General features: G+C 50.7%; 1 protein-coding gene across 1 annotated transcript in view; it reads right to left on the bottom strand.

The window, feature by feature from the left end:
• VWA5B1 (von Willebrand factor A domain containing 5B1) overlaps nucleotides 1-26,402 on the bottom strand; it is a 125,550-nt gene that overhangs the window by 67,356 nt on the left and 31,792 nt on the right. The window contains exons 2-6 of the mRNA XM_083162406.1: nucleotides 19,665-19,822; nucleotides 17,656-17,817; nucleotides 12,783-13,002; nucleotides 12,133-12,263; nucleotides 7,399-7,530 (exon numbers count right to left, since the gene is read on the bottom strand). Coding sequence (XP_083018532.1) covers nucleotides 7,399-7,530; nucleotides 12,133-12,263; nucleotides 12,783-13,002; nucleotides 17,656-17,817; nucleotides 19,665-19,822 — 803 coding nt within the window. The remainder of the gene's footprint in view (nucleotides 1-7,398; nucleotides 7,531-12,132; nucleotides 12,264-12,782; nucleotides 13,003-17,655; nucleotides 17,818-19,664; nucleotides 19,823-26,402) is intronic.

Genomic DNA, 26,402 nt, shown 5'->3' with positions numbered 1-26,402 from the left:
TAATGGAATAACCTGTTTGGATTATTCAGTATAACATCCTATTATTGTCCGACATACAGCCCTGTGATGTCCCCTGTATACAGCAGTCTGGGGAACACAGCTCAGATATGAAAACAGTCAGTGATAATATCCGGTTATCGCCGGCATTTCGCAATTCTCTTTGCTGAAGCGCAGAAAGAGGCGGGAGAACAACATATGACGGAAAGGGGCGTGGCCTGGTTTCGTCACAGTTATATATACCTGCAGGGCTGGATGGCGTTATATATATACCTGCAGGGGCTGGATGGTGGTATATATACCTGCGGGGCTGGATAGTGTTATATATATACCTACGGGGCTGGATGGTGTTATGTATACCTGCGGGGCTGGATGGTGTTATATATACCTGCAGGAGCTGGATGGCGTTATATATACCTGCGGGGCTGCATGGCGTTATATATACCTGCAGGGCTACATGGTGTTATATATACCTGCGGGGCTGGATGGCGTTATATATACCTGCGGGGCTGGATGGTGTTATATATACCTGCGGGGCTGGATGGTGTTATATATATATACCTGCAGGGCTGGATGGCGTTATATATACCTGCGGGGCTGGTTGGTGTTATATATACCTGCGGGGCTGCATGGCGTTATATATACCTGCGGGGCTGGATGGCGTTATATATACTTGCGGAGCTGGATGGTGTTATATATACCTGCGGGGCTGGTTGGTGTTATATATACCTGCGGGGCTGCATGGCGTTATATATACCTGCGGGGCTGGATGGCGTTATATATACTTGCGGAGCTGGATGGTGTTATATATACCTGCGGAGCTGGATGGCGTTATATATACCTGCGGGGCTGGATGGTGTTATATATACCTGCAGGGCTGGATGGCGTTATATATACCTGCAGGGCTGGATGGCGGTATATATACCTGCAGGGCTGGATGGTGTTATATATACCTGCGGGGCTGCATGGCGGTATATATACCTGCAGGGCTGGATGGTGTTATATATACCTGCAGGGCTGGATGGTGTTATATATACCTGCAGGGCTGGATGGTGTTATATATACCTGCGGGGCTGGATGGCGTTATATATATACCTGCGGGGCTGGATGGCGTTATATATACCTGCGGGGCTGGATGGCATTATATATACCTGCGGGGCTGGATGGCGTTATATATACCTGCGGGGTTGCAGGGCGTTATATATATACCTGCGGGGCTGGATGGCGTTATATATACCTGCAGGGCTGCATGGCGTTATATATATATACCTGCGGGGCTGCATGGCGTTATATATATATACCTGCGGGGCTGGATGGTGGTATATATACCTGCGGGGCTGCATGGCGTTATATATATATACCCGCGGGGCTGGATGGCGTTATATATACCTGCGGGCCTGGATGGCGTTATATATACCTGCAGGGCTGGATGGTGTTATATATACCTGCGGGGCTGCATGGCGGTATATATACCTGCAGGGCTGGATGGTGTTATATATACCTGCAGGGCTGGATGGTGTTATATATACCTGCAGGGCTGGATGGTGTTATATATACCTGCGGGGCTGCATGGCGGTATATATACCTGCAGGGCTGTTTGGCGTTATATATACCTGCGGGGCTGCATGGCGTTATATATATACCTGCGGGGCTGCATGGCGTTATATATATACCTGCGGGGCTGCATGGCGCTATATATATACCTGCGGGGCTGCATGGCGGTATATATACCTGCAGGGCTGCATGGCGTTATATATATACCTGCGGGGCTGCATGGCGTTATATATATACCTGCGGGGCTGCATGGCGTTATATATATACCTGCGGGGCTGCATGGCGTTATATATATACCTGCGGGGCTGCATGGCGTTATATATACCTGCGGGGCTGCATGGCGTTATATATATACCTGCGGGGCTGCATGGCGTTATATATACCTGCGGGGCTGCATGGCGCTATATATATACCTGCTGGGCTGCATGGCGTTATATATACCTGCGGGGCTGCTTGGCGTTATATATACCTGCGGGGCTGCATGGCGTTATATATATACCGGCGGGGCTGGATGGCGTTATATATACCTGCGGGGCTGCATGGCGTTATATATATACCTGCGGGGCCCACAGTGGGAACATGTATATGCACAGATATAGAATAGACTGTGACCCGTTAATCTGCGCATCCAGGTCTCCGTCGCTCAGAGGTTTATCCTCCTCTCCGGGGAGATAAGAGCTGAAATACTCTGCGTTCCCGGATTATATAGATATGTAACCTGGTAAAGCCCCAGCACTCTCATTACTGCCTGATCTATAAGTCATCCTGATATAACATTGTATGTAAGCACAGTAAGTTATTGCTGACGTCCACCCTGAGTGACACCGTGCAACGCGGACGGGTAAATAACATCTGCCGCAATGACGCACGGGTCACACACAAGACAATGAACGAGGCTGCCGCTGTCTCACTAATCAGACATTAATCTCATGTCATCAATAATAACCTGAGAATCTAATGAGACATCTGCTGCAGCTCCGGCCTTGTTCTCCACTGTTGTCACATCCCGGTGACATTCCTGCGCTCACTACAACTGCCCGGGGCCCCTGAATCCACTGATTACCGACCACTAGCCACAGGACCATTCCCATCCTCCACTTCCTGGGCCTAATTCCCGTTGTCTCGGTAAAGCCGCCCTCTGCCTGGCCGCACTCCGCCGAATCCCCTCGGCACCAAGGGGACGTGTACGAGAACAGCCGAAGCCGAGTGACGACATTCAACGGTCAGCGATTTCTCTCCCCTTTGGAAACAAAAACTAATAAACTGCCCACATCGGGCTAGCCTATACACCTAATCACAGAATTAGGAGTTTTTGAGAGGTCATCGAACCCACTTCTATACGGCACCTTATATATAAAGATCTGCAGGCAGCCATTGCGGAATATCCAAATCCACAAGGTCTGCACGGATCTAGGTAGCCTACACACAGTACAATCAGTGAAATTCATTTGATACACTTATAGCTATATCTGCCTGCCACCACAGTTTTTAAATGTGTGAACCCCATCCATGTACGTTATGTGTTGTTTTTTAATACATTTTTGCAGCCTTTTAAGAAAGAATTAATGAAGGTTAATTTTTAACTATTTTTCTCTGAGGTGCACCTTACCAAATATTGCCCTAATTTTTGTGTCCCAAGGTAGCACACACCTATGGTCTAATCCACATTAATATAGTTCACTGAACCACATTAGGGGTCCTCAATCCCAACACAACTATCTTGTGCGATTGACCCAACCAATCCCTACCTGTAACTCTAACCTTCCACCCCGCCTCGGCAGCCTAACCCTAACCTTCCACCCCGCCTCCGCGGCCTAACCCTAACCTTCCACCCCGCCTCTGCAGCCTAACCCTAACCCTAACCTTCCACCTCGCCTCCGCGGCCTAACCCTAACCTTCCACCCCGCCTCCGCAGCCTAACCCTAACCGTCCACCACGCCTCCGCAGCCTAACCCTAACCATCCACCCCGCCTCCGCAGCCTAAACCTAACCTTCCACCTCGCCTCCGCGGCCTAACCCTAACCTTCCACCTCGCCTCCGCGGCCTAACCCTAACCTTCCACCCCCCTCCTGCAGCTTAACCCTAACCTTCCACCCCACCTCCTGCAGCTTAACCCTAACCTTCCACCCCGCCTCCGCAGCCTAACCCTAACCGTCCACCCCGCCTCCGCAACCTAACCCTAACCGTCCACCCCGCCTCCGCAGCCTAACCCTAACCTTCCACCTCGCCTCCGCGGCCTAACCCTAACCTTCCACCTCGCCTCCGCGGCCTAACCCTAACCTTCCACCACACCTCCGCAGCCTAACCGTCCACCCCGCCTCCGCAGCCTAACCCTAACCTTCCACCCCGCCTCCGCAGCCTAACCCTAACCATCCACCCTGCCTCCGCAGCCTAACCCTAACCGTCCACCCCGCCTCTGCAGCCTAACCCTAACCTTCCACCCCGCCTCCGCGGCCTAACCCTAACCTTCCACCCCGCCTCCGCAGCCAAACCCTAACCGTCCACTCCGCCTCCGCAGCATAACCCTAACCGTCCACCCCGCCTCCGCAGCCTAACCCTAACCTTCCACCTCGCCTCCGCGGCCTAACACTAACCTTCCACCCGCCTCTGCAGCCTAACCCTAACCTTCCACCCTGCTTCCGCAGCCTAACCCTAACCTTCCACCTCACCTCCGCGGCCTAACCCTAACCTTCCACCCCGCCTCTGCAGCCTAACCCTAACCTTCCACCCCGCCTCCGCAGCCTAACCCTAACCTTCCACCCCACCTCTGCAGCCTAAACCTAACCGTCCACCCCGCCTCTGCAGCCTAACCCTAACCTTCCACCCCGCCTCCGCAGCCTAACCCTAACCTTCCACCTTGCCTCCGCGGCCTAACCCTTACCTTCCACCCCGGCTCCACAGCCTAACCCTAACCTTCCACCCTGCTTCCGCAGCCTAACCCAAACCTTCCACCCCGGCTCCGCAGCCTAACCCTAACCGTCCACCCCGGCTCCGCAGCCTAACCCTAACCTTCCACCTTGCCTCCGCGGCCTAACCCTAACCTTCCACCCTGGCTCCACAGCCTAACCCTAACCTTCCACCCTGCTTCCGCAGCCTAACCCAAACCTTCCACCCCGGCTCCGCAGCCTAACCCTAACCGTCCACCCCGGCTCCGCAGCCTAACCCTAACCTTCCACCCCGCCTCCGCAGCCTAACCCTAACCTTCCACCCCGCCTCCGCAGCCTAACCCTAACTTTCCACCTCGCCTCCGCAGCCTAACCCTAACTTTCCACCCGCCTCCGCAGCCTAACCCTAACTTTCCACCCCGCCTCCGCAGCCTAACCCTAACCTTCCACCCCGCCTCCGCAGCCTAACCCTAACCTTCCACCCCGCCTCCGCAGCCTAACCCTAACTTTCCACCCCGCCTCCGCAGCCTAACCCTAACTTTCCACCCCGCCTCCGCAGCCTAACCCTAACCATCCACCCCGCCTCCGCAGCCTAACCCTAACCGTCCACCCCGCCTCCGCAGCCTAACCCTAACCTTCCACCCCGCCTCCGCAGCCAAACCCTAACTGTCCACTCCGCCTCTGCAGCCTAACCCTAACCGTCCACCCCGCCTCCGCAGCCTAACCCTAGCCTTCCACCTTGCCTCCGCGGCCTAACCCTAACCTTCCACCCCGGCTCCACAGCCTAACCCTAACCTTCCACCCTGCTTCCGCAGCCTAACCCAAACCTTCCACCCCGGCTCCGCAGCCTAACCCTAACCTTCCACCTTGCCTCCGCGGCCTAACCCTAACCTTCCACCCCGGCTCCACAGCCTAACCCTAACCTTCCACCCTGCTTCCGCAGCCTAACCCAAACCTTCCACCCTGGCTCCGCAGCCTAACCCTAACCGTCCACCCCGCCTCCGCAGCCTAACCCTAACCTTCCACCCCGCCTCCGCAGCCTAACCCTAACTTTCCACCCCGCCTCCGCAGCCTAACCCTAACTTTCCACCCCGCCTCCACAGCCTAACCCTAACTTTCCACCCCGCCTCCGCAGCCTAACCCTAACCTTCCACCCCGCCTCCGCAGCCTAACCCTAACTTTCCACCCCGCCTCCGCAGCCTAACCCTAACTTTCCACCCCGCCTCCGCAGCCTAACCCTAACCGTCCACCCCCCCTCCGCAGCCTAACCCTAACCTTCCACCTCGCCTCCGCGGCCTAACCCTAACCTTCCACCTCGCCTCCGCGGCCTAACCCTAACCTTTCACCACACCTCCGCAGCCTAACCCTAACCGTCCACCCCGCCTCCGCAGCCTAAACCCTAACCGTCCACCCCGCCTCCGCGGCCTAACCCTAACCTTCCACCCCGCCTCCGCGGCCTAACCCTAACCTTCCACCCCGCCTCCGCAGCCTAACCCTAACCATCCACCCTGCCTCCGCAGCCTAACCCTAACCGTCCACCCCGCCTCCGCAGCCTAACCCTAACCTTCCACCTCGCCTCCGCGGCCTAACACTAACCTTCCACCCGCCTCTGCAGCCTAACCCTAACCTTCCACCCTGCTTCCGCAGCCTAACCCTAACCTTCCACCTCACCTCCGCGGCCTAACCCTAACCTTCCACCCCGCCTCTGCAGCCTAACCCTAACCTTCCACCCCGCCTCCGCAGCCTAACCCTAACCTTCCACCCCGCCTCTGCAGCCTAAACCTAACCGTCCACCCCGCCTCTGCAGCCTGACCCTAACCTTCCACCCCGCCTCCGCAGCCTAACCCTAACCTTCCACCCCGGCTCCGCAGCCTAACCCTAACCTTCCACCTCGCCTCCGCGGCCTAACCCTAACCTTCCACCTCGCCTCCGCGGCCTAACCCTAACCTTCCACTCCGGCTCCACAGCCTAACCCTAACCTTCCACCCTGCTTCCGCAGCCTAACCCAAACCTTCCACCCCGGCTCTGCAGCCTAACCCTAACCGTCCACCCTGCCTCCGCAGCCTAACCCTAACCTTCCATCCCGCCTCCGCAGCCTAACCCTAACTTTCCACCCCGCCTCCGCAGCCTAACCCTAACTTTCCACCCTGCCTCCGCAGCCTAACTTTCCACCCCGCCTCCGCAGCCTAACCCTAACCTTCCACCCCGCCTCCGCAGCCTAACCCTAACTTTACACCCTGCCTCCGCAGCCTAACCCTAACTTTCCACCCCGCCTCCGCAGCCTAACCCTAACCTTCCACCCCGCCTCCGCAGCCTAACCCTAACCTTCCACCCCACCTCCGCAGCCTAACCCTAACTTTCCACCCCGCCTCCGCAGCCTAACCCTAACTTTCCACCCTGCCTCCGCAGCCTAACTCTAACCTTCCACCCCGCCTCCGCAGCCTAACCATAACCATCCACCCCGCCTCCGCAGCCGAACCCTAACCGTCCACCCCGCCTCCGCAACCTAACCCTAACTTTCCACCCCTCCTCCTCCGCCTAACCCTAACTTTCCACCCCTCATCCTCCGCCTAACCCTAACCATCCACCCCGCCTCCACAGCCTAACCCTAACCGTTCACCCTGCCTCCGCAGCCTAACCCTAACATACTGTCTAAACCTAACCCACCCTTCAGCACAGAGTATTTCAGCACTGCCTTGTGTCCTTGTGGTGGAAAAATGTGGTATTAACACATTTATCCCCCAATGTAAGCAAGGTTTGCTCATAATGAAGCCCGTCGGCTGTTGGGGTACTACAAATACCAGCATGTCAGGGTACACCAGCCATAGCAGTCATACATCCCATGGAAGTTCCCCATCTACATTGTGAGTCTGATAATAAGGATATTGCTCCAGATACACAAGAGTCTGACATAGGAAACATTGCGTCCAATCAGTCTACATTCAAACTACAGGGACCCTACCACTGGGGTGGATGAGGATCTCCACGGGACGGTCATACGTGTGCTTGTTCGCTAGCGTGATCATGATACTCTTGGCCGATGGAGCTGAAGGGTCAGCGTCTGCCCGGATTTCATGGGTCGGACTCTCAACACCTGGAAAATAGATACAGAGGCTTCTGGTTTGTGTCTTGTAGCTGATTCTGTCTGTAGTTTAGTGTCTGTAGGTTAGTCTGTCTCTGTCTGTCTCTGTCCTGGAGCACAGTCGTGTTCTGTTGTCTCTTCCTCTAGGTCAGGCTGTTGCTGCCTGTAGCTGAGGATGTCTGTACCTCTGGTTCAGGCTGTTGCTGCCTGTAGCTGAGGCTTATTCAGGCTGTTGCTGCCTGTAGATGAGGCTGTCTGTACCTCTGGTTCAGGCTGTTGCTGCCTGTAGCTGAGGCTGTCTGTACCTCTAGTTCAGGCTGTTGCTGCCTGTAGCTCAGGCTGTCTGTACCTCTAGTTCAGGCTGTTGCTTCCTGTAGCTGAGGCTTATTCAGGCTGTTGCTGCCTGTAGATGAGGCTGTCTGTACCTCTGGTTCAGGCTGTTGCTGCCTGTAGATGAGGCTGTCTGTACCTCTGGTTCAGGCTGTTGCTGCCTGTAGCTGAGGCTTATTCAGGCTGTTGCTGCCTGTAGATGAGGCTGTCTGTACCTCTGGTTCAGGCTGTTGCTGCCTGTAGCTGAGGCTGTCTGTACCTCTAGTTCAGGCTGTTGCTGCCTGTAGCTCAGGCTGTCTGTACCTCTAGTTCAGGCTGTTGCTTCCTGTAGCTGAGGCTTATTCAGGCTGTTGCTGCCTGTAGCTGAGGATGTCTGTTCCTCTAGTTCAGGCTGTTGCTGCCTGTAGATGAGGCTGTCTGTACCTCTGGTTCAGGCTGTTGCTGCCTGTAGCTGAGGCTGTCTGTACCTCTAGTTCAGGCTGTTGCTGCCTGTAGCTCAGGCTGTCTGTACCTCTAGTTCAGGCTGTTGCTACCTGTAGTTGAGGCTGTCTGTACCTCTAGTTCAGGCTGTTGCTGCCTGTAGCTGAGGCTGTCTGTACCTCCAGTTCAGGCTGTTGCTGCCTGTAGCTGAGGCTGTCTGTACCTCCAGTTCTGGCTGTTGCTGCTTGTAGCTGAGGCTTTCTGTACGTCTAGTTCAGGCTGTTGCTGCCTGTAGCTGAGGCTGTCTGTACCTCTAGTTCAGGCTGTTGCTGCCTGTAGTTGAGGCTGTCTGTACCTCTAGTTCAGGCTGTTGCTGCCTGTAGCTCAGGCTGTCTGTACCTCCAGTTCAGGCTGTTGCTGCCTGTAGCTGAGGCTGTCTGTACCTCTAGTTCAGGCTGTTGCTGCCTGTAGCTGAGGCTGTCTGTACCTCTAGTTCAGGCTGTTGCTGCCTGTAGATGAGGCTGTCTGTACCTCTAGTTCAGGCTGTTGCTGCCTGTAGCTGAGGCTGTCTGTACCTCTAGTTCAGGCTGTTACTGCCTGTAGCTGAGGCTGTCTGTACCTCTAGTTCAGGCTGTTGCTGCCTGTTGTTGAGGCTGTCTGTACCTCTAGTTCAGGCTGTTGCTGCCTGTAGCTGAGGCTGTCTGTACCTCTAGTTCAGGCTGTTGCTGCCTGTAGCTGAGGCTGTCTGTACCTCTAGTTCAGGCTGTTGCTGCCTGTAGCTGAGGCTGTCTGTACCTCTAGTTCAGGCTGTTGCTGACTGTAGCTGAGGCTGTCTGTACCTCTAGTTCAGTCTGTTGCTGCCTGTTGCTGAGGCTGTCTGTACCTCTAGTTCAGGTTGTTGCTGCCTGTAGTTGAGGCTGTCTGTACCTCTAGTTCAGGCTGTTGCTGCCTGTAGCTGAGGCTGTCTGTACCTCTAGTTCAGTCTGTTGCTGCCTGTAGCTGAGGCTGTCTGTACCTCTAGTTCAGGCTGTTGCTGCCTGTAGCTGAGGCTGTCTGTAGCTGTAGTTCAGGCTGTTGCTGCCTGTAGCTGAGGCTGTCTGTACCTCTAGTTCAGGCTGTTGCTGCCTGTAGTTGAGGCTGTCTGTACCTCTAGTTCAGGCTGTTGCTGCCTGTAGCTCAGGCTGTCTGTACCTCTAGTTCAGGCTGTTGCTGCCTGTAGCTGAGGCTGTCTGTACCTCTAGTTCTGGCTGTTGCTGCCTGTAGCTGAGGATGTCTGTACCTCTGGTTCAGGCTGTTGCTGCCTGTAGCTGAGGCTTATTCAGGCTGTTGCTGCCTGTAGATGAGGCTGTCTGTACCTCTGGTTCAGGCTGTTGCTGCCTGTAGTTGAGGCTTATTCAGGCTGTTGCTGCCTGTAGCTGAGGCTGTCTGTACCTCTGGTTCAGGCTGTTGCTGCCTGTAGCTCAGGCTGTCTGTACCTCTAGTTCAGGCTGTTGCTACCTGTAGTTGAGGCTGTCTGTACCTCTAGTTCAGGCTGTTGCTGCCTGTAGCTGAGGCTGTCTGTACCTCTAGTTCAGGCTGTTGCTGCCTGTAGCTGAGGCTGTCTGTACCTCCAGTTCTGGCTGTTGCTGCTTGTAGCTGAGGCTTTCTGTACGTCCAGTTCAGGCTGTTGCTGCCTGTAGCTGAGGCTGTCTGTACCTCCAGTTCAGGCTGTTGCTGCCTGTAGCTGAGGCTGTCTGTACCTCTAGTTCAGGATGTTGCTGCCTGTAGCTGAGGCTGTCTGTACCTCTAGTTCAGGCTGTTGCTGCCTGTAGATGAGGCTGTCTGTACCTCTAGTTCAGGCTGTTGCTGCCTGTAGCTGAGGCTGTCTGTACCTCTAGTTCAGGCTGTTGCTGCCTGTAGCTGAGGCTGTCTGTACCTCCAGTTCTGGCTGTTGCTGCTTGTAGCTGAGGCTTTCTGAACGTCTAGTTCAGGCTGTTGCTGCCTGTAGCTGAGGCTGTCTGTACCTCCAGTTCAGGCTGTTGCTGCCTGTAGCTGAGGCTGTCTGTACCTCTAGTTCAGGCTGTTGCTGCCTGTAGCTGAGGCTGTCTGTACCTCTAGTTCAGGATGTTGCTGCCTGTAGCTGAGGCTGTCTGTAGCTCCAGTTCTGGCTGTTGCTGCCTGTAGCTGAGGCTGTCTGTACCTCTGGTTCAGGATGTTGCTGCCTGTAGCTGAGGCTGTCTGTACCTCCGGTTCTGGCTGTTGCTGCCTGTAGCTGAGGCTGTCTGTACCTCCGGTTCTGGCTGTTGCTGCCTGTAGCTGAGGCTGTCTGTACCTCCAGTTCAGGCTGTTGCTGCCTGTAGCTGAGGCTGTCTGTACCTCCAGTTCTTGCTGTTGCTGCCTGTAGCTCAGGCTGTCTGTACCTCTAGTTCAGGCTGTTGCTGCCTGTAGCTGAGGCTGTCTGTACCTCTAGTTCAGGCAGTTGCTGCCTGTAGCTGAGGCTGTCTGTACCTCTAGTTCAGGCTGTTGCTTCCTGTAGCTGAGGCTTATTCAGGCTGTTGCTGCCTGTAGCTGAGACTGTCTGTACCTCTGGTTCAGGCTGTTGCTGCCTGTAGCTGAGGCTGTCTGTACCTCTAGTTCAGGCTGTTGCTGCCTGTAGCTGAGGCTGTCTGTACCTCTAGTTCAGGCTGTTGCTGCCTGTAGCTGAGGCTGTCTGTACCTCTGGTTCAGGCTGTTGCTGCCTGTAGCTGAGGCTGTCTGTACCTCTGGTTCAGGCTGTTGCTGCCTGTAGCTGAGGCTGTCTGTACCTCTAGTTCAGGCTGTTGCTGCCTGTAGCTGAGGCTGTCTGTACCTCCAGTTCTGGCTGTTGCTGCCTGTAGCTGAGGCTGTCTGTACCTCTAGATCAGGCTGTTGCTGCCTGTAGCTGAGGCTGTCTGTACCTTTAGTTAAGTCTGTTGCTGCCTGTAGCTGAGGCTGTCTGTACCTCTAGTTCAGGCTGTTGCTGCCTGTAGCTGAGGCTGTCTGTACCTTTAGTTCAGTCTGTTGCTGCCTGTAGTTGAGGCTGTCTGTACCTCTGGTTCAGGCTGTTGCTGCCTGTAGCTGAGGCTGTCTGTACCTCTAGTTCAGGCTGTTGCTGCCTGTAGCTGAGGCTGTCTGTACCTTTAGTTCAGTCTGTTGCTGCCTGTAGTTGAGGCTGTCTGTACCTCTGGTTCAGGCTGTTGCTGCCTGTAGCTGAGGCTGTCTGTACCTCTAGTTCAGGCTGTTGCTGCCTGTAGCTGAGGCTGTCTGTACCTCCAGTTCTGGCTGTTGCTGCCTGTAGCTCAGGCTGTCTGTACCTCTGGTTCAGGCTGTTGCTGCCTGTAGCTGAGGCTGTCTGTACCTCTAGTTCAGGCTGTTGCTGCCTGAAGCTGAGGCTGTCTGTACCTCTAGTTCAGGCTGTTGCTGCCTGTAGCTGAGGCTGTCTGTACCTCTAGTTCAGGCTGTTGCTGCCTGTAGCTGAGGCTGTCTGTACCTCTGGTTCAGGCTGTTGCTGCCTGTAGCTGAGGCTGTCTGTACCTCTAGTTCTGGCTGTTGCTGCCTGTAGCTGAGGCTGTCTGTACCTCTGGTTCAGGCTGTTGCTGCCTGTAGCTGAGGCTGTCTGTACCTCTGGTTCAGGCTGTTGCTGCCTGTAGTTCAGGCTATCTCTGGTTATACTCCATGCTGTTTTCTACATCCTAGATGTTTCAGTGTCCTCTACCTTTAGTCAGTTCTCACCTAGATGACTATCTGAGGTTCTATGGCTCTACGTGTACAATAGCTGATTGTGTCTGACACTCCGTGCGGTGAGTGTACCTGTTCCTATACATCACGTCTTTCCTGTGGTTCTCTCTCCACAAAGCGATCACTCACCTGCTAATAGGTAGGGTGCTCGGATCTCCAGGTGGAAGGTAAGTTCGTACTCTATGGAGTTTACAGCCTCGGTCTCCAGTAAGGTGGCCAGGCAGAGCTTCTTGCTGCCTCCCGAAAGTCCGGCCTCTCTCCTAGGAACAAGCACCAGATCCAAGGGGTATATTTACTAAAGTGGAGATGTTGCCCATAGCAACCAATCATATTCTCGCCATTAACTTCTAGAAGATGCTAGATATAGGGGTAAGTTCTCATGCTGGGACTTGTAGTTCTATTACAACAGAAGAGCCAGAAATAGTGTTACCTCTGATTAATAAAATGACAAGTTATTGCTGATCTATATATCTATGAGGTGAAGTACCACCAGTGACCACTAGAGGCCACCTGACACACCAAATTACTCTTTTGTCTACAAAAAAGATGTCATAACAGAAAGTGAAAGCAATTTTTGCAGGGACACTGTCCTGTTTCAAACTTGCTGGATATGGAGAGAGGGAGATTGGAGGTAGGAGCAGGTAGGGACTGGGGGTGGGGTGTAGAGTTTATGGACTAAAAACTGTCACAGCTCAAAGTGAATGTAAAAACGGTCACAGCTCAAAGTGAAAGAAGCCGTCAGTATTTGATACAGTGTGTAACAATGATGATATCCTTACAATCTTTGGGGGGTCACTGCTGCCAGACTGCTATCCGGGTTGCCGTGCGACACTCGGGGGACACAGACTGGAGGGAGCAGGACTCGGACGGCCCCGCTGGACAGTGTCGGGAGCTCAGAGGAAGTGCTGATCAGCACGGATATACTCTCCTGCGCTGGCACTGCTCCGAGGTTCGCCACAAAAATGATTCTTTCTAAATCTTCATCCAGGAGAATCCGCCCTGTGTAATATGACAAAGACAGACACACTCAGATGCAGACAGTGAGCGGCGCAGAGATATCACTGTGGTTGTTAAAAAACGCAAGTGTGACCATAAAAACACAGGGCGTACCCCTGCACACACAGTCAGCGCCCACCCTGAATTCCAGTGACGTGCGGTGAGGGGAGAGACTGGTGAGGCTCTGTGGCCCCATTTTTGAAATGGGATTGAGTCCCACCGCTAAAGCCCCATACAGCAACTCCAGCAACAGTATCCCCACTACCGCCTCCAACGCCCAATTGTGTGAGCTTTGATCTATCCCCTAAGTATGTAAAATACAGGGTATATATTATATAGAAGCAGTGATGGTATACATTACTTCTGTATATACACTGTATTTTATATTCCGATGGGGGTAATAGACCAAAGTAAATGGGCCCCCTAATCTGTGAGTGATGGCTGCATGAAGGATTCAGTAAAAAGTTTCCAGATAATGCAGCTCCCTCTGCCCAAAACACAGAGACCTCTAATCACATCACAGCCCCATCAATCAGTATATACTGTATGCAGGGCCGGTGCTAGGTTCCTCAGCGCCCTAGGCAAACTTTCTGTCTACTCCCCCCCCAACACCCACTTTGAGGTGTATATATATATATATATATATATATATATATATATATATATATATGTATACACACACACATACATATATATATATATATATATATATATATATGTGTGTGTGTGTTGCGGGTAACATCCTGGCAGTCAGGATGCCAGCAGTCCGTGTACTGACACTGGCATCCCGATTGCTTTCACAACACAAGAAGCAGGACTGCAAAAAGATTGCAGGAGGAGCACTGTGGTCAGCTGGGCAGGGTTGCTGGGTGGCAGGGTACCATCTTCCCCACGGAACACTGGGGGGGGGGGGGTAGAGCCCCTGCACCTCATGCCTCCTCCTGTTCTTCCCTGGGAGCAGCTATATTGCTTACTTTTGTTGTTGTGGCTTAACTGTTCCTGTGCCCTGCAGATAATAGTCCAGCGCTGGGGTGCACCCACTCTGTGGCTGGATGGAGCTGCAGAGGGATCTGCAGAGGGAGCAGGATACGTCATCAGCGCTGGCCCCACAGTGGGATTGTCCTTGCACTGACAGAGTGGCCGTCGTCTGACAGTAGCTGCACGCTGCGTTGATCTTTCATATGTTTCCCTGCCGCTCTAGCTATTTGGATTTCACCTAGTTAAGTGAGCAACAGGTATGCAATGCAGCACGCAGCTGCTGTCAGCGGGCGGCCCAAGAGTTGTAGAGCTGTAGTGTCCGGGGGGCGGGTGCTGATGGCTCCCTGCTCCCCCAGCAACCCTGCCTAGCCGGCCGCAGTGCTCCTTCTGCCTGGCGGCCTCCCCCCTTCATCTCAGATCAGTGTGAGAAGGTGCTGCTGGCTGACAGTGACTATTCTCCAACCCTGGTTGCCGCTTCTCCCTGTCCCGTCTGATGACCCCAGTCGGCTTCTCCCCTCTCTCACCCTGTATTATAGGTGCCACTGTACGAATGCTTGAGGCGCCGTTTAGGCGCTGGGGCTCAACCGCTCCACGGGGGGTGTGGGGAGGGTTGATGAGGTAAGGGCATCCACGTTGCTCCACGGGGGCTGTCGGGTGATGCCGCAAGGACAGCCGCTTGCTACATGGGGGGAGGGAGGAATTGCCACTCGCCTCGATCCACCCGCTCCCTCCTGCCGCCCTCCAGTGGCCGGCGCCTTAGGCAAATGCCTAAAGCTGCCTAGTGGTGGCGCCGGCCCTGACTGTATGGGTGAACGATCCTAGAAATGCTGCTGAGCTGAGGTTGTAGAGATAAGGGACTGGGTAGGGGCTGACCTTGTCCTGTTTAGTGCACTGGATGCAGGGATAAATCACAGACAGAGACAGACTGCTGCTTATCAGTTTGAACGGAGCTGAGATGATGAGATACCAGGCAGCAGGACAGTGGACACAGACACAGTAGGGGAAAGCCAGTGAAGGGAGAGAGGACGAGCAGACGGGGGCAGAGTGGATTTTATTTGTCAGGACTCGGGTAAGTTCTCCTACCTCTGCACAAGTGCTGCTGCTGCTGGCTCACTCCTGTCTGTGGACTCCAACTTCGGCACACCGCGCAGCAGCACATGGTACTATGGAGCTGTATTATGTATGGGAGGTGATCTCCTTAACCCGCCCCTGCCTGCAACCATGACAGCGGATACAGGCTGTCAGTGTGTGACAGCCTGATCCGCTGTCCTATCACATCTGTCACAGTGACAGGGGTGTGCCTTGTATATGGGGTGAAGGCACATCCCTGTCACTGATGCAGATGTCTAGGTGCCGCTTCCCCATTGTTTTTCAATGGGCTTTGCAGCCTCTTTTCTGCCCGTGATTAGCCCCGCCCCCTGCTGCTGATTGTTTGCAATTGTTAGCGGGAGGCACAGCTCCCGCAGCCTCCCAGCCTCACAACAGTGTCCCACCTGATACTTTATAGAAAAAAAAATGCATATAAGATATTTATTACACAGTATATGTGTTATAAATATATTTGTATTTTTGTTACTTAATTATGACAGGTGAAGCACTGCCTCCCCTGCCTCCCCTGACTGCACGTCCCTGCTGAATTCGGCCATCTGCAGCCATAATAATTCAGTCTAGACATTAGGGTCACTAGGGGACCCTAGCGATATCCCGGAGTCTACTGCGCATTACGCCAGGAAAATGTCCAGCTCGGCATTTCCCCGGTCACTTCTGTATCGCTGCTGCTGCCGACACGTTACTCCGGAGGGTAAATCCCCATACACACTGTACAGTGTTGGCCGATATCGATAACACGGGCAGCCGATACTGAGCATACACACTGAACGATATCGGTAAACAATATTGTTCATGCAGGTAGTTGGCTATTAAGCCAAATTGACCTGCGTGTTCAGCAGACAACAAGGCTCGTTAACTGCGCAATGGGAGCGCGCATCGTTAACGTTACTGAGTGATGTACACTAACGTTGTTAGTGAATATATCCCCTCACATGGCAAAAAAGGGATTGGGGGGGTGAGCCGTTCGTTGGGGTGCTGCTAAGGTGCTCGCTAAGCAGCGATTGAAAACGGCCAACCTGAATTAGGCCCATAAGGGCTTCCAGGTCCTACTAAATCACGTGTAGACGCGGAGTTATTTTTATTACACTTTGATTCTGATATCACAAGAACGGGGCTGAAGATGTAAATACGCTTCCAAATAGGACAAGGAGCCATAATATACATATTTATGTGTGCGATCAGCGGCTCCTGCGTCTTCTCTGCGGGATATAATATAATTAAAACAATGGATGTGTTTATTTTATTGGTATTATAATGCAAGGCAATAAAAAAGCTATTTTTACAAAGCGTCCTATGAGCGCTGCAGCCGCAGCCAACCGAGCGCTCTGTGTTCCTGCGTGGCCCGCTCGCCGCGCGCTTTGTGCACAACCCTCATTATCTCCCTCTGACTTCAGGGAACTAGGCAGAACCTTCCTTAGCAACGACAGGGCCTCGTTAATGAGCTCACAGTCACGTTTAACCCTGGGCCTCGTTTCTACCCCCCCTGCCGTGTCTCTTGGTGGCCAGATAACCAGACGCTCGGAGCAATGGCCTGGAAATGATCGCTGCGTCACAACCGGCATTTAGGGATGTAACGCAGACATAATCCGCCTACGAGAACAGCGCTTGCGGAGTGGCGTATCTTATAAATGCCCAATAATATATCATTCATTTCAACTTTCGACTTCTTTATTTTTTTGTGTCACACAAATGTAACTGCGAATCCAGTTGTTGGGATCCTGTAATGTTTCTCGTTCCTGATATTCTATTACACTAACCAACCGCGAGCTGTAAATGAAGCGCAGGGGAATATGCTGCCCCTAACTGGCAACAAATAATATAGCGTACTGTTCTTTAACGTTCATATCCTGTCGCATTAACGCCATTGTTTATTAGCAACATCTCCATAACTAAGAACTACAACTAGCTGATTTGACCCCTTTTCACTTGACTTAGGAGTCAAGTTTCAAAATACCCCTAATTAGTGGGTTTCTGCAAATAACTGTCACAGATTCCAGACCTCCCAGCAGGTCACATGCAGGGCTGCTGAGAGGTATGCCAGGCCCTGGTCGAATTTGGGGGCATGGCCTAATTGTGGTAAGCATGACCGCGTCCCCTTAGCGGTAAAAAAGTGAAAACCCTCTAAAGCACTTGAGGGGGGGGGGGGGGGGGGGGCGGGGGTGATGACATAAACTCAGGGTTGCTTACCCTCCCGAATTGGGGAGGGTCCCAGAAATTGGGTCAACCTCCCAGCCCCCCGAAAAGGTAAAATGCGAGCAAGTGACGCAATTCGCGATATGCAGCCACACCCCCCACTGTGCAATGCCTGAAATACCGCCATAGCACGGCAGTGGCTTGGCCACAAGGGCAAGATCATTTTGGCCACACGCTCACTCATCATCCGCTGGCTGCCCCACCCTGTCAGTGGCCCCGCCCCCTGTGCCTGACGGAACTGCCTGCCCTCCCCTGGAGGGGGCAGCTACGAAGTAGGAAACCCTGCTTGAAAGTACATTTTGGGAGAGTAACCCAGCCACGTCCCCCACATATAACAACAGAACCATTACAGGAGCGTTGTCCTGACGTTCTCACCGTTCCCCTCTGGGAGTCTCCCGCTGGCCATGCTGCAGTAGTCATAATAGGATTCATCCATTTTGGCCTTGTCCTTTATCTGTACGGTGATGATGCGTCTGCAGATAACGGCCTCAAACCCCACTACCACCGTGTGCTCATTGAGGGGGTACACAAAGAGCGCTGGGGGGGAAGGGACAGAAAGTTACATGTAATTGGTCCCAGGTACAGTTATTATTGTTTTAGCATGTCCATTAGCAACCAATCAGCTTTAAGGAGGCATTTATCTAGTACATTCTATAAAACGATAACTAGTTGCTGATTGGATGCTACTGGTAACATCATCGATGTTCCACTTCACTTCTTGATACATCATACCCAATAGGGTTGGATTTCTCAAAGCTGGGAAAGAGATAAAGCGGAGAGAGATATAAAGTACTGATCAATGAGCTTCTACATGTCATGTTGCAATTCTGGATTCCATACATGGTATGCAGTGCAGCTAATACTCTATAGATACACCCATAGCAACATCGCCACCTGCAGGCTGCGAGGTGTAGTAACTGGAACTGGCTTCCCTGGAGAGGCTACTGTATAAAGGATGATACAGATTTCCCTGTGTGTGTGTGTGTATAGAGAGAGAGAGAGAAACAAACAGCGGCAATCAATCGGTATTTTTCAAAAATATTACATTAGCAAAAAAAAATGCAAAAAAACAACGTTTCGGGGGTTTAATCTCCCCTTTGTCAAGGTTTTGTTGAGAACTTAACCTACACCTTGACAAAGAGGCGATTAAACCACGAAACGTAGGTTTTTTGCATTTTTTTTTTTTGCTAATATAATATTTTTTTTAAATACTGATTGAGTGCCGCTGTTTGTTTCTACCTCGCTCTACATCCATTTGTTCCGGAAGGCACCAGGATGTTTGACTGTAATAACATGTGCACAGTATAACTTCCTTGGTTTGCACATTTCCCTGTAACAAGATTCTGCATGCACGGACACCTGCACAGTACTACCTCCCTCATTCTGTATGTTGTGTATTATTCTCAGTATCTGCAGATGACAGCAATAACATGTGCACAGTATAACTTCTTGGTTGCCCGCTGGGTACATTTCCCTGTAACAAGATTCTGCATGCACGGACACCTGCACAGTACTACCTCCCTCATTCTGTATGTTGTATATTATTCTCAGTATCTGCAGATGACAGCAATAACATGTGCACAGTATAACTTCCTTGGTTTGCCCGCTGGGTACATTTCCCTGTAACAAGATTCTGCATGCACAGACCTGCACAGTACTACCTCCCTCATTCTGTATATTGTATATTATTCTCAGTATCTGCAGATGACATCAATAACATGTACACAGTATAACTTCCTTGGTTTGCCCGCTGGGTACATTTCCATGTAACAAGATTCTGCATGGACAGACAGCTGCACAGTACTACCTCCCTCATTCTGTATGTTGTATATTATTCTCAGTATCTGCAGATGACAGCAATAACATGTGCACAGTATAACTTCCTTGGTTTGCCCGCTGGGTACATTTCCCTGTAACAAGATTCTGCATGCACAGACACCTGCACAGTACTACCTCCCTCATTCTGTATGTGGTATATTATTCTCAGTATCTGCAGATGATCATGCAGAGATAACATGTGCACAGTATAACTTCCTTGGTTGCCCGCTGGGTACATTTCCCTGTAACAAGATTCTGCATGCACGGACACCTGCACAGTACTACCTCCCTCATTCTGTATATTGTATATTATTCTCAGTATCTGCAGATGACATCAATAACATGTGCACAGTATAACTTCCTTGGTTTGCACATTTCCCTGTAACAAGATTCTGCATGGACAGACACCTGCACAGTTCTACCTCCCTCATTCTGTATGTTGTATATTATTCTCAGTATCTGCAGATGAGCATGCAGAGATAACATGTGCACAGTATAACTTCCTTGGTTTGCCTGCTGGGTACATTTACCTATTGCATCTACTATAACAACCATCTAGGACTTACCTTCTATAGGCTGAGCGTCTGGGTTGCTGTAGGTGAGGGAGGCGGTCATCCCCAGGGCGTACCCGCTGACACAGGCACTAATCTCTGCTGCAGTGAGGGGCAGGGGTGCCCCAGTGAATCGATTCATTAATCCGGGCATCCTGGTACCACCGTCAGCCCTAGAGGAACAGATAAGGCTGGGATATCACCAGGGACTTTGATACATGGAGAACAAGCAGGCAGCAGTTGTGGCACACTACCAGTAGGCATGCTGGGACTTGTAGTGTAACACATTAGAGGATCTACAAATATGGCTCCAACTCTATCTGTATAGACCCTGTTGAGTATGTGACCATGCCCACAATTGAGCACGTAGAGATGCTGCGCGGGCTAGGCAAGTGGAGCATGTGCTCGACACACTGAGCCTGATTCAGGTGTAGTCGCAATTTTGATGGTGTCGCAACTCATCGGCAGACTGCCAGTGCCACACGACCCTCAATTCGCTTGCACCAATATAACTTTGCAATGCAGCAATTCCGGCAGCCATTCTGCTCTGTCATGGAGTCGGCGTTCCTCGCATCTGTGTCCCGGTTGTGAAGCAGTAAATAGATGCAATGGCTTTAATTAACGTCTCTGTTTACCTGTGGGCTGCTGCTACACCTGCTGTTGCGTCAGCGCTGCAGTGCACCTGCGACTGAATCGGACTCAAGCCCGAGAAGTGCTGTGGTGTACTAAAAGGGGCAAAGTTAATAATTGGGGGCGGGCTGGGAGGAATGGGAATGAATCAAGAGAGTCAAGAATTTGGGGGTGCTCTCCCAGCTTCCCTACAGAGCATCGCCCCCTTTCTGAAAAATAATGTGAATCCCGGTTTTTGGGAGACTGCCATTTGCAGGTCTTGTATCCTGCTGCCCTGCATCATTATTTACATTATTTACTGCAGCTAGGGTACCACCAAGGACTTTACAAGGGCAGCGATTTGCTGCAGACACTAAGGGGCCAATTTATCATTCAATATTTGTGGCTAATTCTTCATATACCCATGGTCAGACCGCATGGCCCTGCACCCTGGCAGAGTCGACTCCCTCCCGCCACCGCGTGGGCTGCTGTACCCTAGTTAGGCCACTGAGCTTCAGCATCCGGTTCCAAGTGTTGGTATTCTGTCCGGCAGTTGGGATTCTGGCGCCGGGATCCCATCAGTCGGCATTTTGACCGTTGGCATAATGACTGAATCTCGAGCAAATTGATATGGTGTTTAGGAGCAGAGTGTAGGCCCCAAGTAAGAAGCTGTAAATCTAACATCGCTGTAGAATAGGGGAGGCCAAATCTGTCCTCAAGATCTACCAACAGTTCATGTGTGTCAGACAACCTGCGGATCTATAATAGGAATGATTGCAGCATGTGTGACAATGTGACAGTTAGTAATGACTACAACTGCGCAGCAGCTAGGGGGTCTGGAAAATGTGAGTTAGTAATGACTGCAGCTGTGCACCAGCTAGGTGGTCTGGAAAACGTGACAGTTAGTAATGACTACACCTGTGCACCAGCTAGGTGATCTGGGAAATGTGACAGTTAGTAATGACTGCAGCTGTGCACCAGCTAGGTGGTCTGGAAAACGTGACAGTTAGTAATGACTACACCTGTGCACCAGCTAGGTGGATTGGTAATGTGACAGTTAGTAATGACTACAGCTGTGCACCAGATAGGTGGTCTGGTAATGTGACAGTTAGTAATGACTACAGCTGTGCACCAGATAGGTGGTCTGGTAATGTGACAGTTAGTAATGACTGCAGCTGTGCACCAGCTAGTTGGTCTGGTAATGTGACAGTTAGTAATGACTACACCTGTGCACCAGCTAGGTGGTCTGGAAAATGTGACAGTTAGTAATGACTGCACCTGTGCACCAGCTAGGTGGTCTGGGGAATGTGACAGTTAGTAATGACTACACCTGTGCACCAGCTAGGTGGTTTGGTAATGTGACAGTTAGTAATGACTACAGCTGTGCACCAGATAGGTGGTCTGGTAATGTGACAGTTAGTAATAACTACAGCTGTGCACCAGCTAGGTGGTCTGGAAAATGTGACAGTAATGACTGCACCTGTGCACCAGCTATGTGGTCTGGTAATGTGACAGTTAGTAATGACTACAGCTGTGCACCAGATAGGTGGTCTGGCAATGTGACAGTTAGTAATGACTACAGCTGTGCCCCAGATTGGTGGTCTGGAAAACGTGGACCAGCGGTAGATCTCGAGGAGCGGATTGGCCAGCCCTGCACTAGAATCTAAACATTCTGCTATTTGTAAACACACCAAGTTATGTCGTTATAATCCCATCGTCTACGTTTATCACAAAGCAGCCGCAATCCCCGTAGGACAGAGCAAGGAAAGCGATTGCAGTTTGCAGAACACACGATGACATAAACGCCGCCGACTCTGCTTATTATCTGACACTTTTCATGAATATTTATTCAAAGATTTTATGGCCTGAATTAATCCGCCTTAATTAAATGTAATATCTACAAAACACAGCGAGTTACATTGTAAAAAAAACGGGTTTTATATGTAACGATTTCAAGGAGAAAAAAAGGAAAGTGTAAGAACTGATATGGAATTAAATGGAGCGTATTTATCACAATCCGCATTCCGAATGCAGGTACAATGGGATAATGTAGAGGAAATTTACTTGGACTTAACAGATTTCCCGTCCCGGTGAAGAGCTGGAAGCAAAGTGATTCTATCTGTAATTATACTTTGCTTCCGCATACGGCCGGGTGACACCCACAAATGCCAGCTTCCTGTCAATCAACTTGCAAATTGATTGCAATTAAATAAGACGCTGGATTTTATCGCTGGATGGCCCCGCGCATACGTGCTATGATCCTTGCGCATGCACAGTCAATATATAATCGTCCTAGCTGCAATTCGCAGGTCTCATTAACCCCCAAAATACCATACAACCATACAGTACTGTGAAACTCCAATAACACAGTGACAGGCTTGAACATATGTGGACCCTTTTATAAAGCGAAGTAAAAAACATGGACCTGCAGTCTAATCAGTCAGACCTTTAAAGGCATGCTACATATAATTTTAATCAGCAAAGGATGCTTGTGTATCTAATTAGCATCCTGAAGTGCACATCATGCATTTAACGGGGGGGGGGGGGATTACATGTACAATACATGAGCTATTTTGACACATGAAAGTTTATTTAGCATTTTTAAGGATACAAATAACTTTCAAAATGTTTATCTATTACAAATGTGCTCTAATTTGATCCTTGTATATTAATTTAATTCTAACTCACCCAAACAAACCTGCACTAAATACAGTATGTCTGACTTTATTCACCTGTTTTATGTCCAAGTTACAGACTCCACTCCCATTACATTGGCCGAGTTGTGTGTTTACCATGGGCATTCTGGCGGTTGGGTGAAGTGGACAACGCCATCTTTAGATTGGCATTGCCGAATCGAAGCCTATGGGCAGTGCATAACTACAAAATGTTTTTCCCTCGCCATAAAATTTCAGGAGCGACCCCCTCCCAGTAAAGTTAAGACCCCCTAACCCTGCCTCACTCCTCTACTTGCCTCCGCCGCCGGGTCTGTGGCTGGGTTCTGCAGATCTTCTTGTGTGCGGTCCTGGTGCTTTCCCTGCTGCTAATGAAAAATGCCATATACAAAATGGCTGCCCCTAACAGCAGACCATTTTTTAAGGATGCTAGAGGAGTACACTGCATCCTCTAGCATTGTCTTACAGCATCTGCTGTAAGGGGCAGACATTTTGTGAAGGCCATTTTTCATTAACAGAAGGAGGCGTGCCAGGTCAAGTATATCTGCAGGTCCTGGCAGCGGTGCAGCGATAGCCCTGGCACCCACACTTACTCAGTGCCACCGCGGGTTCTGCGGGGCTATCGTTACGCCACTGCATTTGGGCATCTATTGCACCTCCGTGCTGTGAAAAATACAACCGGATTCCTCCCAGCAAGAAAGTAACCTGGAAAATGGCCGCCATTTCCTAGTGACCCTTGTGCTGACAGAGTCTACTGTACTGCTTGCCAGAGAGGAACGGCACGGGCACAGACTGCGCCACGGCCCCCTCCTCTCATTATACGCCACTGCTTAGAGGCTGTAGATCTGACATGTGGCTCGACAGCTGCTGTGGAACTACAAATCCCAGCCTACACTGCCTGTCGGAGACTAACAATGCACCGTTAACCATGCACAGCGGGTCCAGCTGTAAGGATTATTGTTCACCACGAGACTGGGGAAAGGAACATTCTAAGATGGCCGCGTGACTGGAGACGATTATACACATGCTGCAGACTATTGCGTATGTTTTGTACTTCGCAGACTATTACACCAGGACTGCGACACACTAAGAAATAATTGTTCTTGCAGCAATTCTTCCTCAGCCGCACAGCGTCGATTTCCTTTTGTATCCGCTGCTATTGTTCAAAGCCCAGATCTAACAATTTAGAAATCGATGCTAATAATGATATCTCCAAGAAGAGTCCATTCATCCGGCCCCTTGGAGGGAACTCGCTGCAGATTACGGGGCTGACAATAGCGGCAATGATAAATGAGATGGCAGAATGCGAGGACTGAGTGTGGTGGAATAGGGCGCTGATTGCTGCAACGTTTGTGATGTGACTCTCCCTGGCATTGAGTCCCGGCTACAGGCAGACACAACATGGCAGCGCTGAGTTCACTATCACATGTCTCTGGCTAATAGAATCCCTTCTATAATAAGACAGGGAGCGCAGGAGGTTTATCTGTGAGCTGTCACTTATCCGCTCTCCGCAGCAGCCTGCGCCGAACGATTTGTCTTCATTCAATGCATATATAGAGAGAGAAACCACACCATCCACATGTTATATCTCCATCTGCTCAGCCCGGCTCCCCCTGCTGTCTGATCTACCATGGTGATCCCTGCCTCCATCACCTGGAGCGTCAGATCCACAGCTAGGGAGCGTAGCAAGACAAAAACATTTACTCTAGAACCCAATGGGGGGCGGCCAACTGGGGTACCCAACTAAGGGGCACATATATCAATTATTGGTTATCAGGTCAAATAATTCTGATTTCTTATCACCCCTATTCACAGCATAAAAAAATGATGCACCATCCGGCTGTGTTATGAATAACTTTTTGACAGTGCAAGAAGGGTTCTTACCGGATTGTTGCCGTGTTGCTTTGCAGTGTGAACAGGTTTATCGGGTCGAGCGACCCGTGTCCCGTTCACACTATAGAGGAGGCAGTGCTTGGAGCAGCGCCAGTCCTCCCCGATGGCGCTCCTCTGCTGTGCCCCGCCCCTGCATGTTCTCAGCAAACCAGAAATATTGCCAGTTCGCTGAGGGGATCTGAACAGACCTCGGAACTGAACCATTCCAAAGTCCCGTTGCAACCCTGCATTTTACGAAAGCAGAATAACAGTATCATATAATTTGCTTATGGCCACTAACAGCCTCTATACTTTTCTTATGGCCACTAACAGTCTCTATACTTTGCTTATGGCCACTAACCGCTTCCTATTCTTTGCTTATGGCCACTAACAGCATCCTATACTTTAATTTTTTCCTCTCACTAATTAGCTTCCTATACATTGCTTATGGCCACTTACAGCCTCTTATACTTTGCTTATAACTACTAACAGCCTCCTATGCTTTGCTTATAACCACTAACCGCATCCTATACTTTGTTTATAACCACTAACAGCCTCCTATACTATGTTTTTAACCACTAACAGTGTCCTATACTTAGCTTATGATACTAACAACTTCCAATGCTTCGCTTATGGCCACTTACAGCCTCTTATACTTTGTTTGTAACCATTAACAACCTCCTATACTTTGCTTATGGCCACTAACAGCCTTGTATTCTTTGTTTATAACCACTAACAGTCTTCTATACTTTTCTTATAATCACTAATTGCCTCCTATACTTTGTTTATAGCCACTAACCGCCTCCTATACTTTGCTTATGGACACTAACTGCCTCCTATACTTTTTTATGGTCACTTACAGCCTCCTATACTTTGCTTATGACCACTAACTGCCTCCTATAGTTTGTGTATAACCACTAACAGCCTCCTATACTTTGCCTATGGCCACTAACAGTCTCCCATACTTTGCTCACAACCACTAACAGTCTTCTATACTTTGATTTTTTTCCTCTCACTAAATAGCCTCCTATACATTGCTTATGGCCACTAACAGCTTCCTATACTTTGCTTACAGCCACTAACAGCGTCCTATACTTTGCTTATGGCACTAACAACTTCCAATGCTTCGCTTATGGCCACTTACAGCCTCTTATACTTTGTTTGTAACCAATAACAGCCTCCTATACTTTGTTTGTAACCATTAACAGCCTCCTATATTTTGTTTATAACCACTAACAGCCTGCTATACTTTGCTTATGGACAATAACTGCCTCCTATACTTTTTTTATGGTCACTTACAGCATCCTATACTTTGTGCATAACCAAAAATCGCCTCCTATATTTTGCTTATGACCACTAACAGCCTCCTATACTTTGCTTATCACCACTAACCCCCTCCTATACTTTGATTATAACCACTAACAGCCTCCTATACTTTGCTTATAACCACAAACAGCCTCCTATACTTTGCTTATAACCACAAACAGCCTCCTATACTTTGCTTATAAACACTTACAGTCTCTAATACTTTGCTTATGACCACTAACAGCCTCCTATACTTTGTAAATGCCAACTAACAGCCTTTGATACTTTGCTTATG

This window comes from Crinia signifera, chromosome 19, assembly GCF_055691185.1.
Source record: "Crinia signifera chromosome 19, ASM5569118v1, whole genome shotgun sequence".
NCBI classification, from domain to species: Eukaryota; Metazoa; Chordata; class Amphibia; order Anura; family Myobatrachidae; genus Crinia; species Crinia signifera.
The sequence above is the reverse complement of the archived record's forward strand: the minus strand, read 5'-3'. Positions and strand labels throughout refer to the sequence as shown.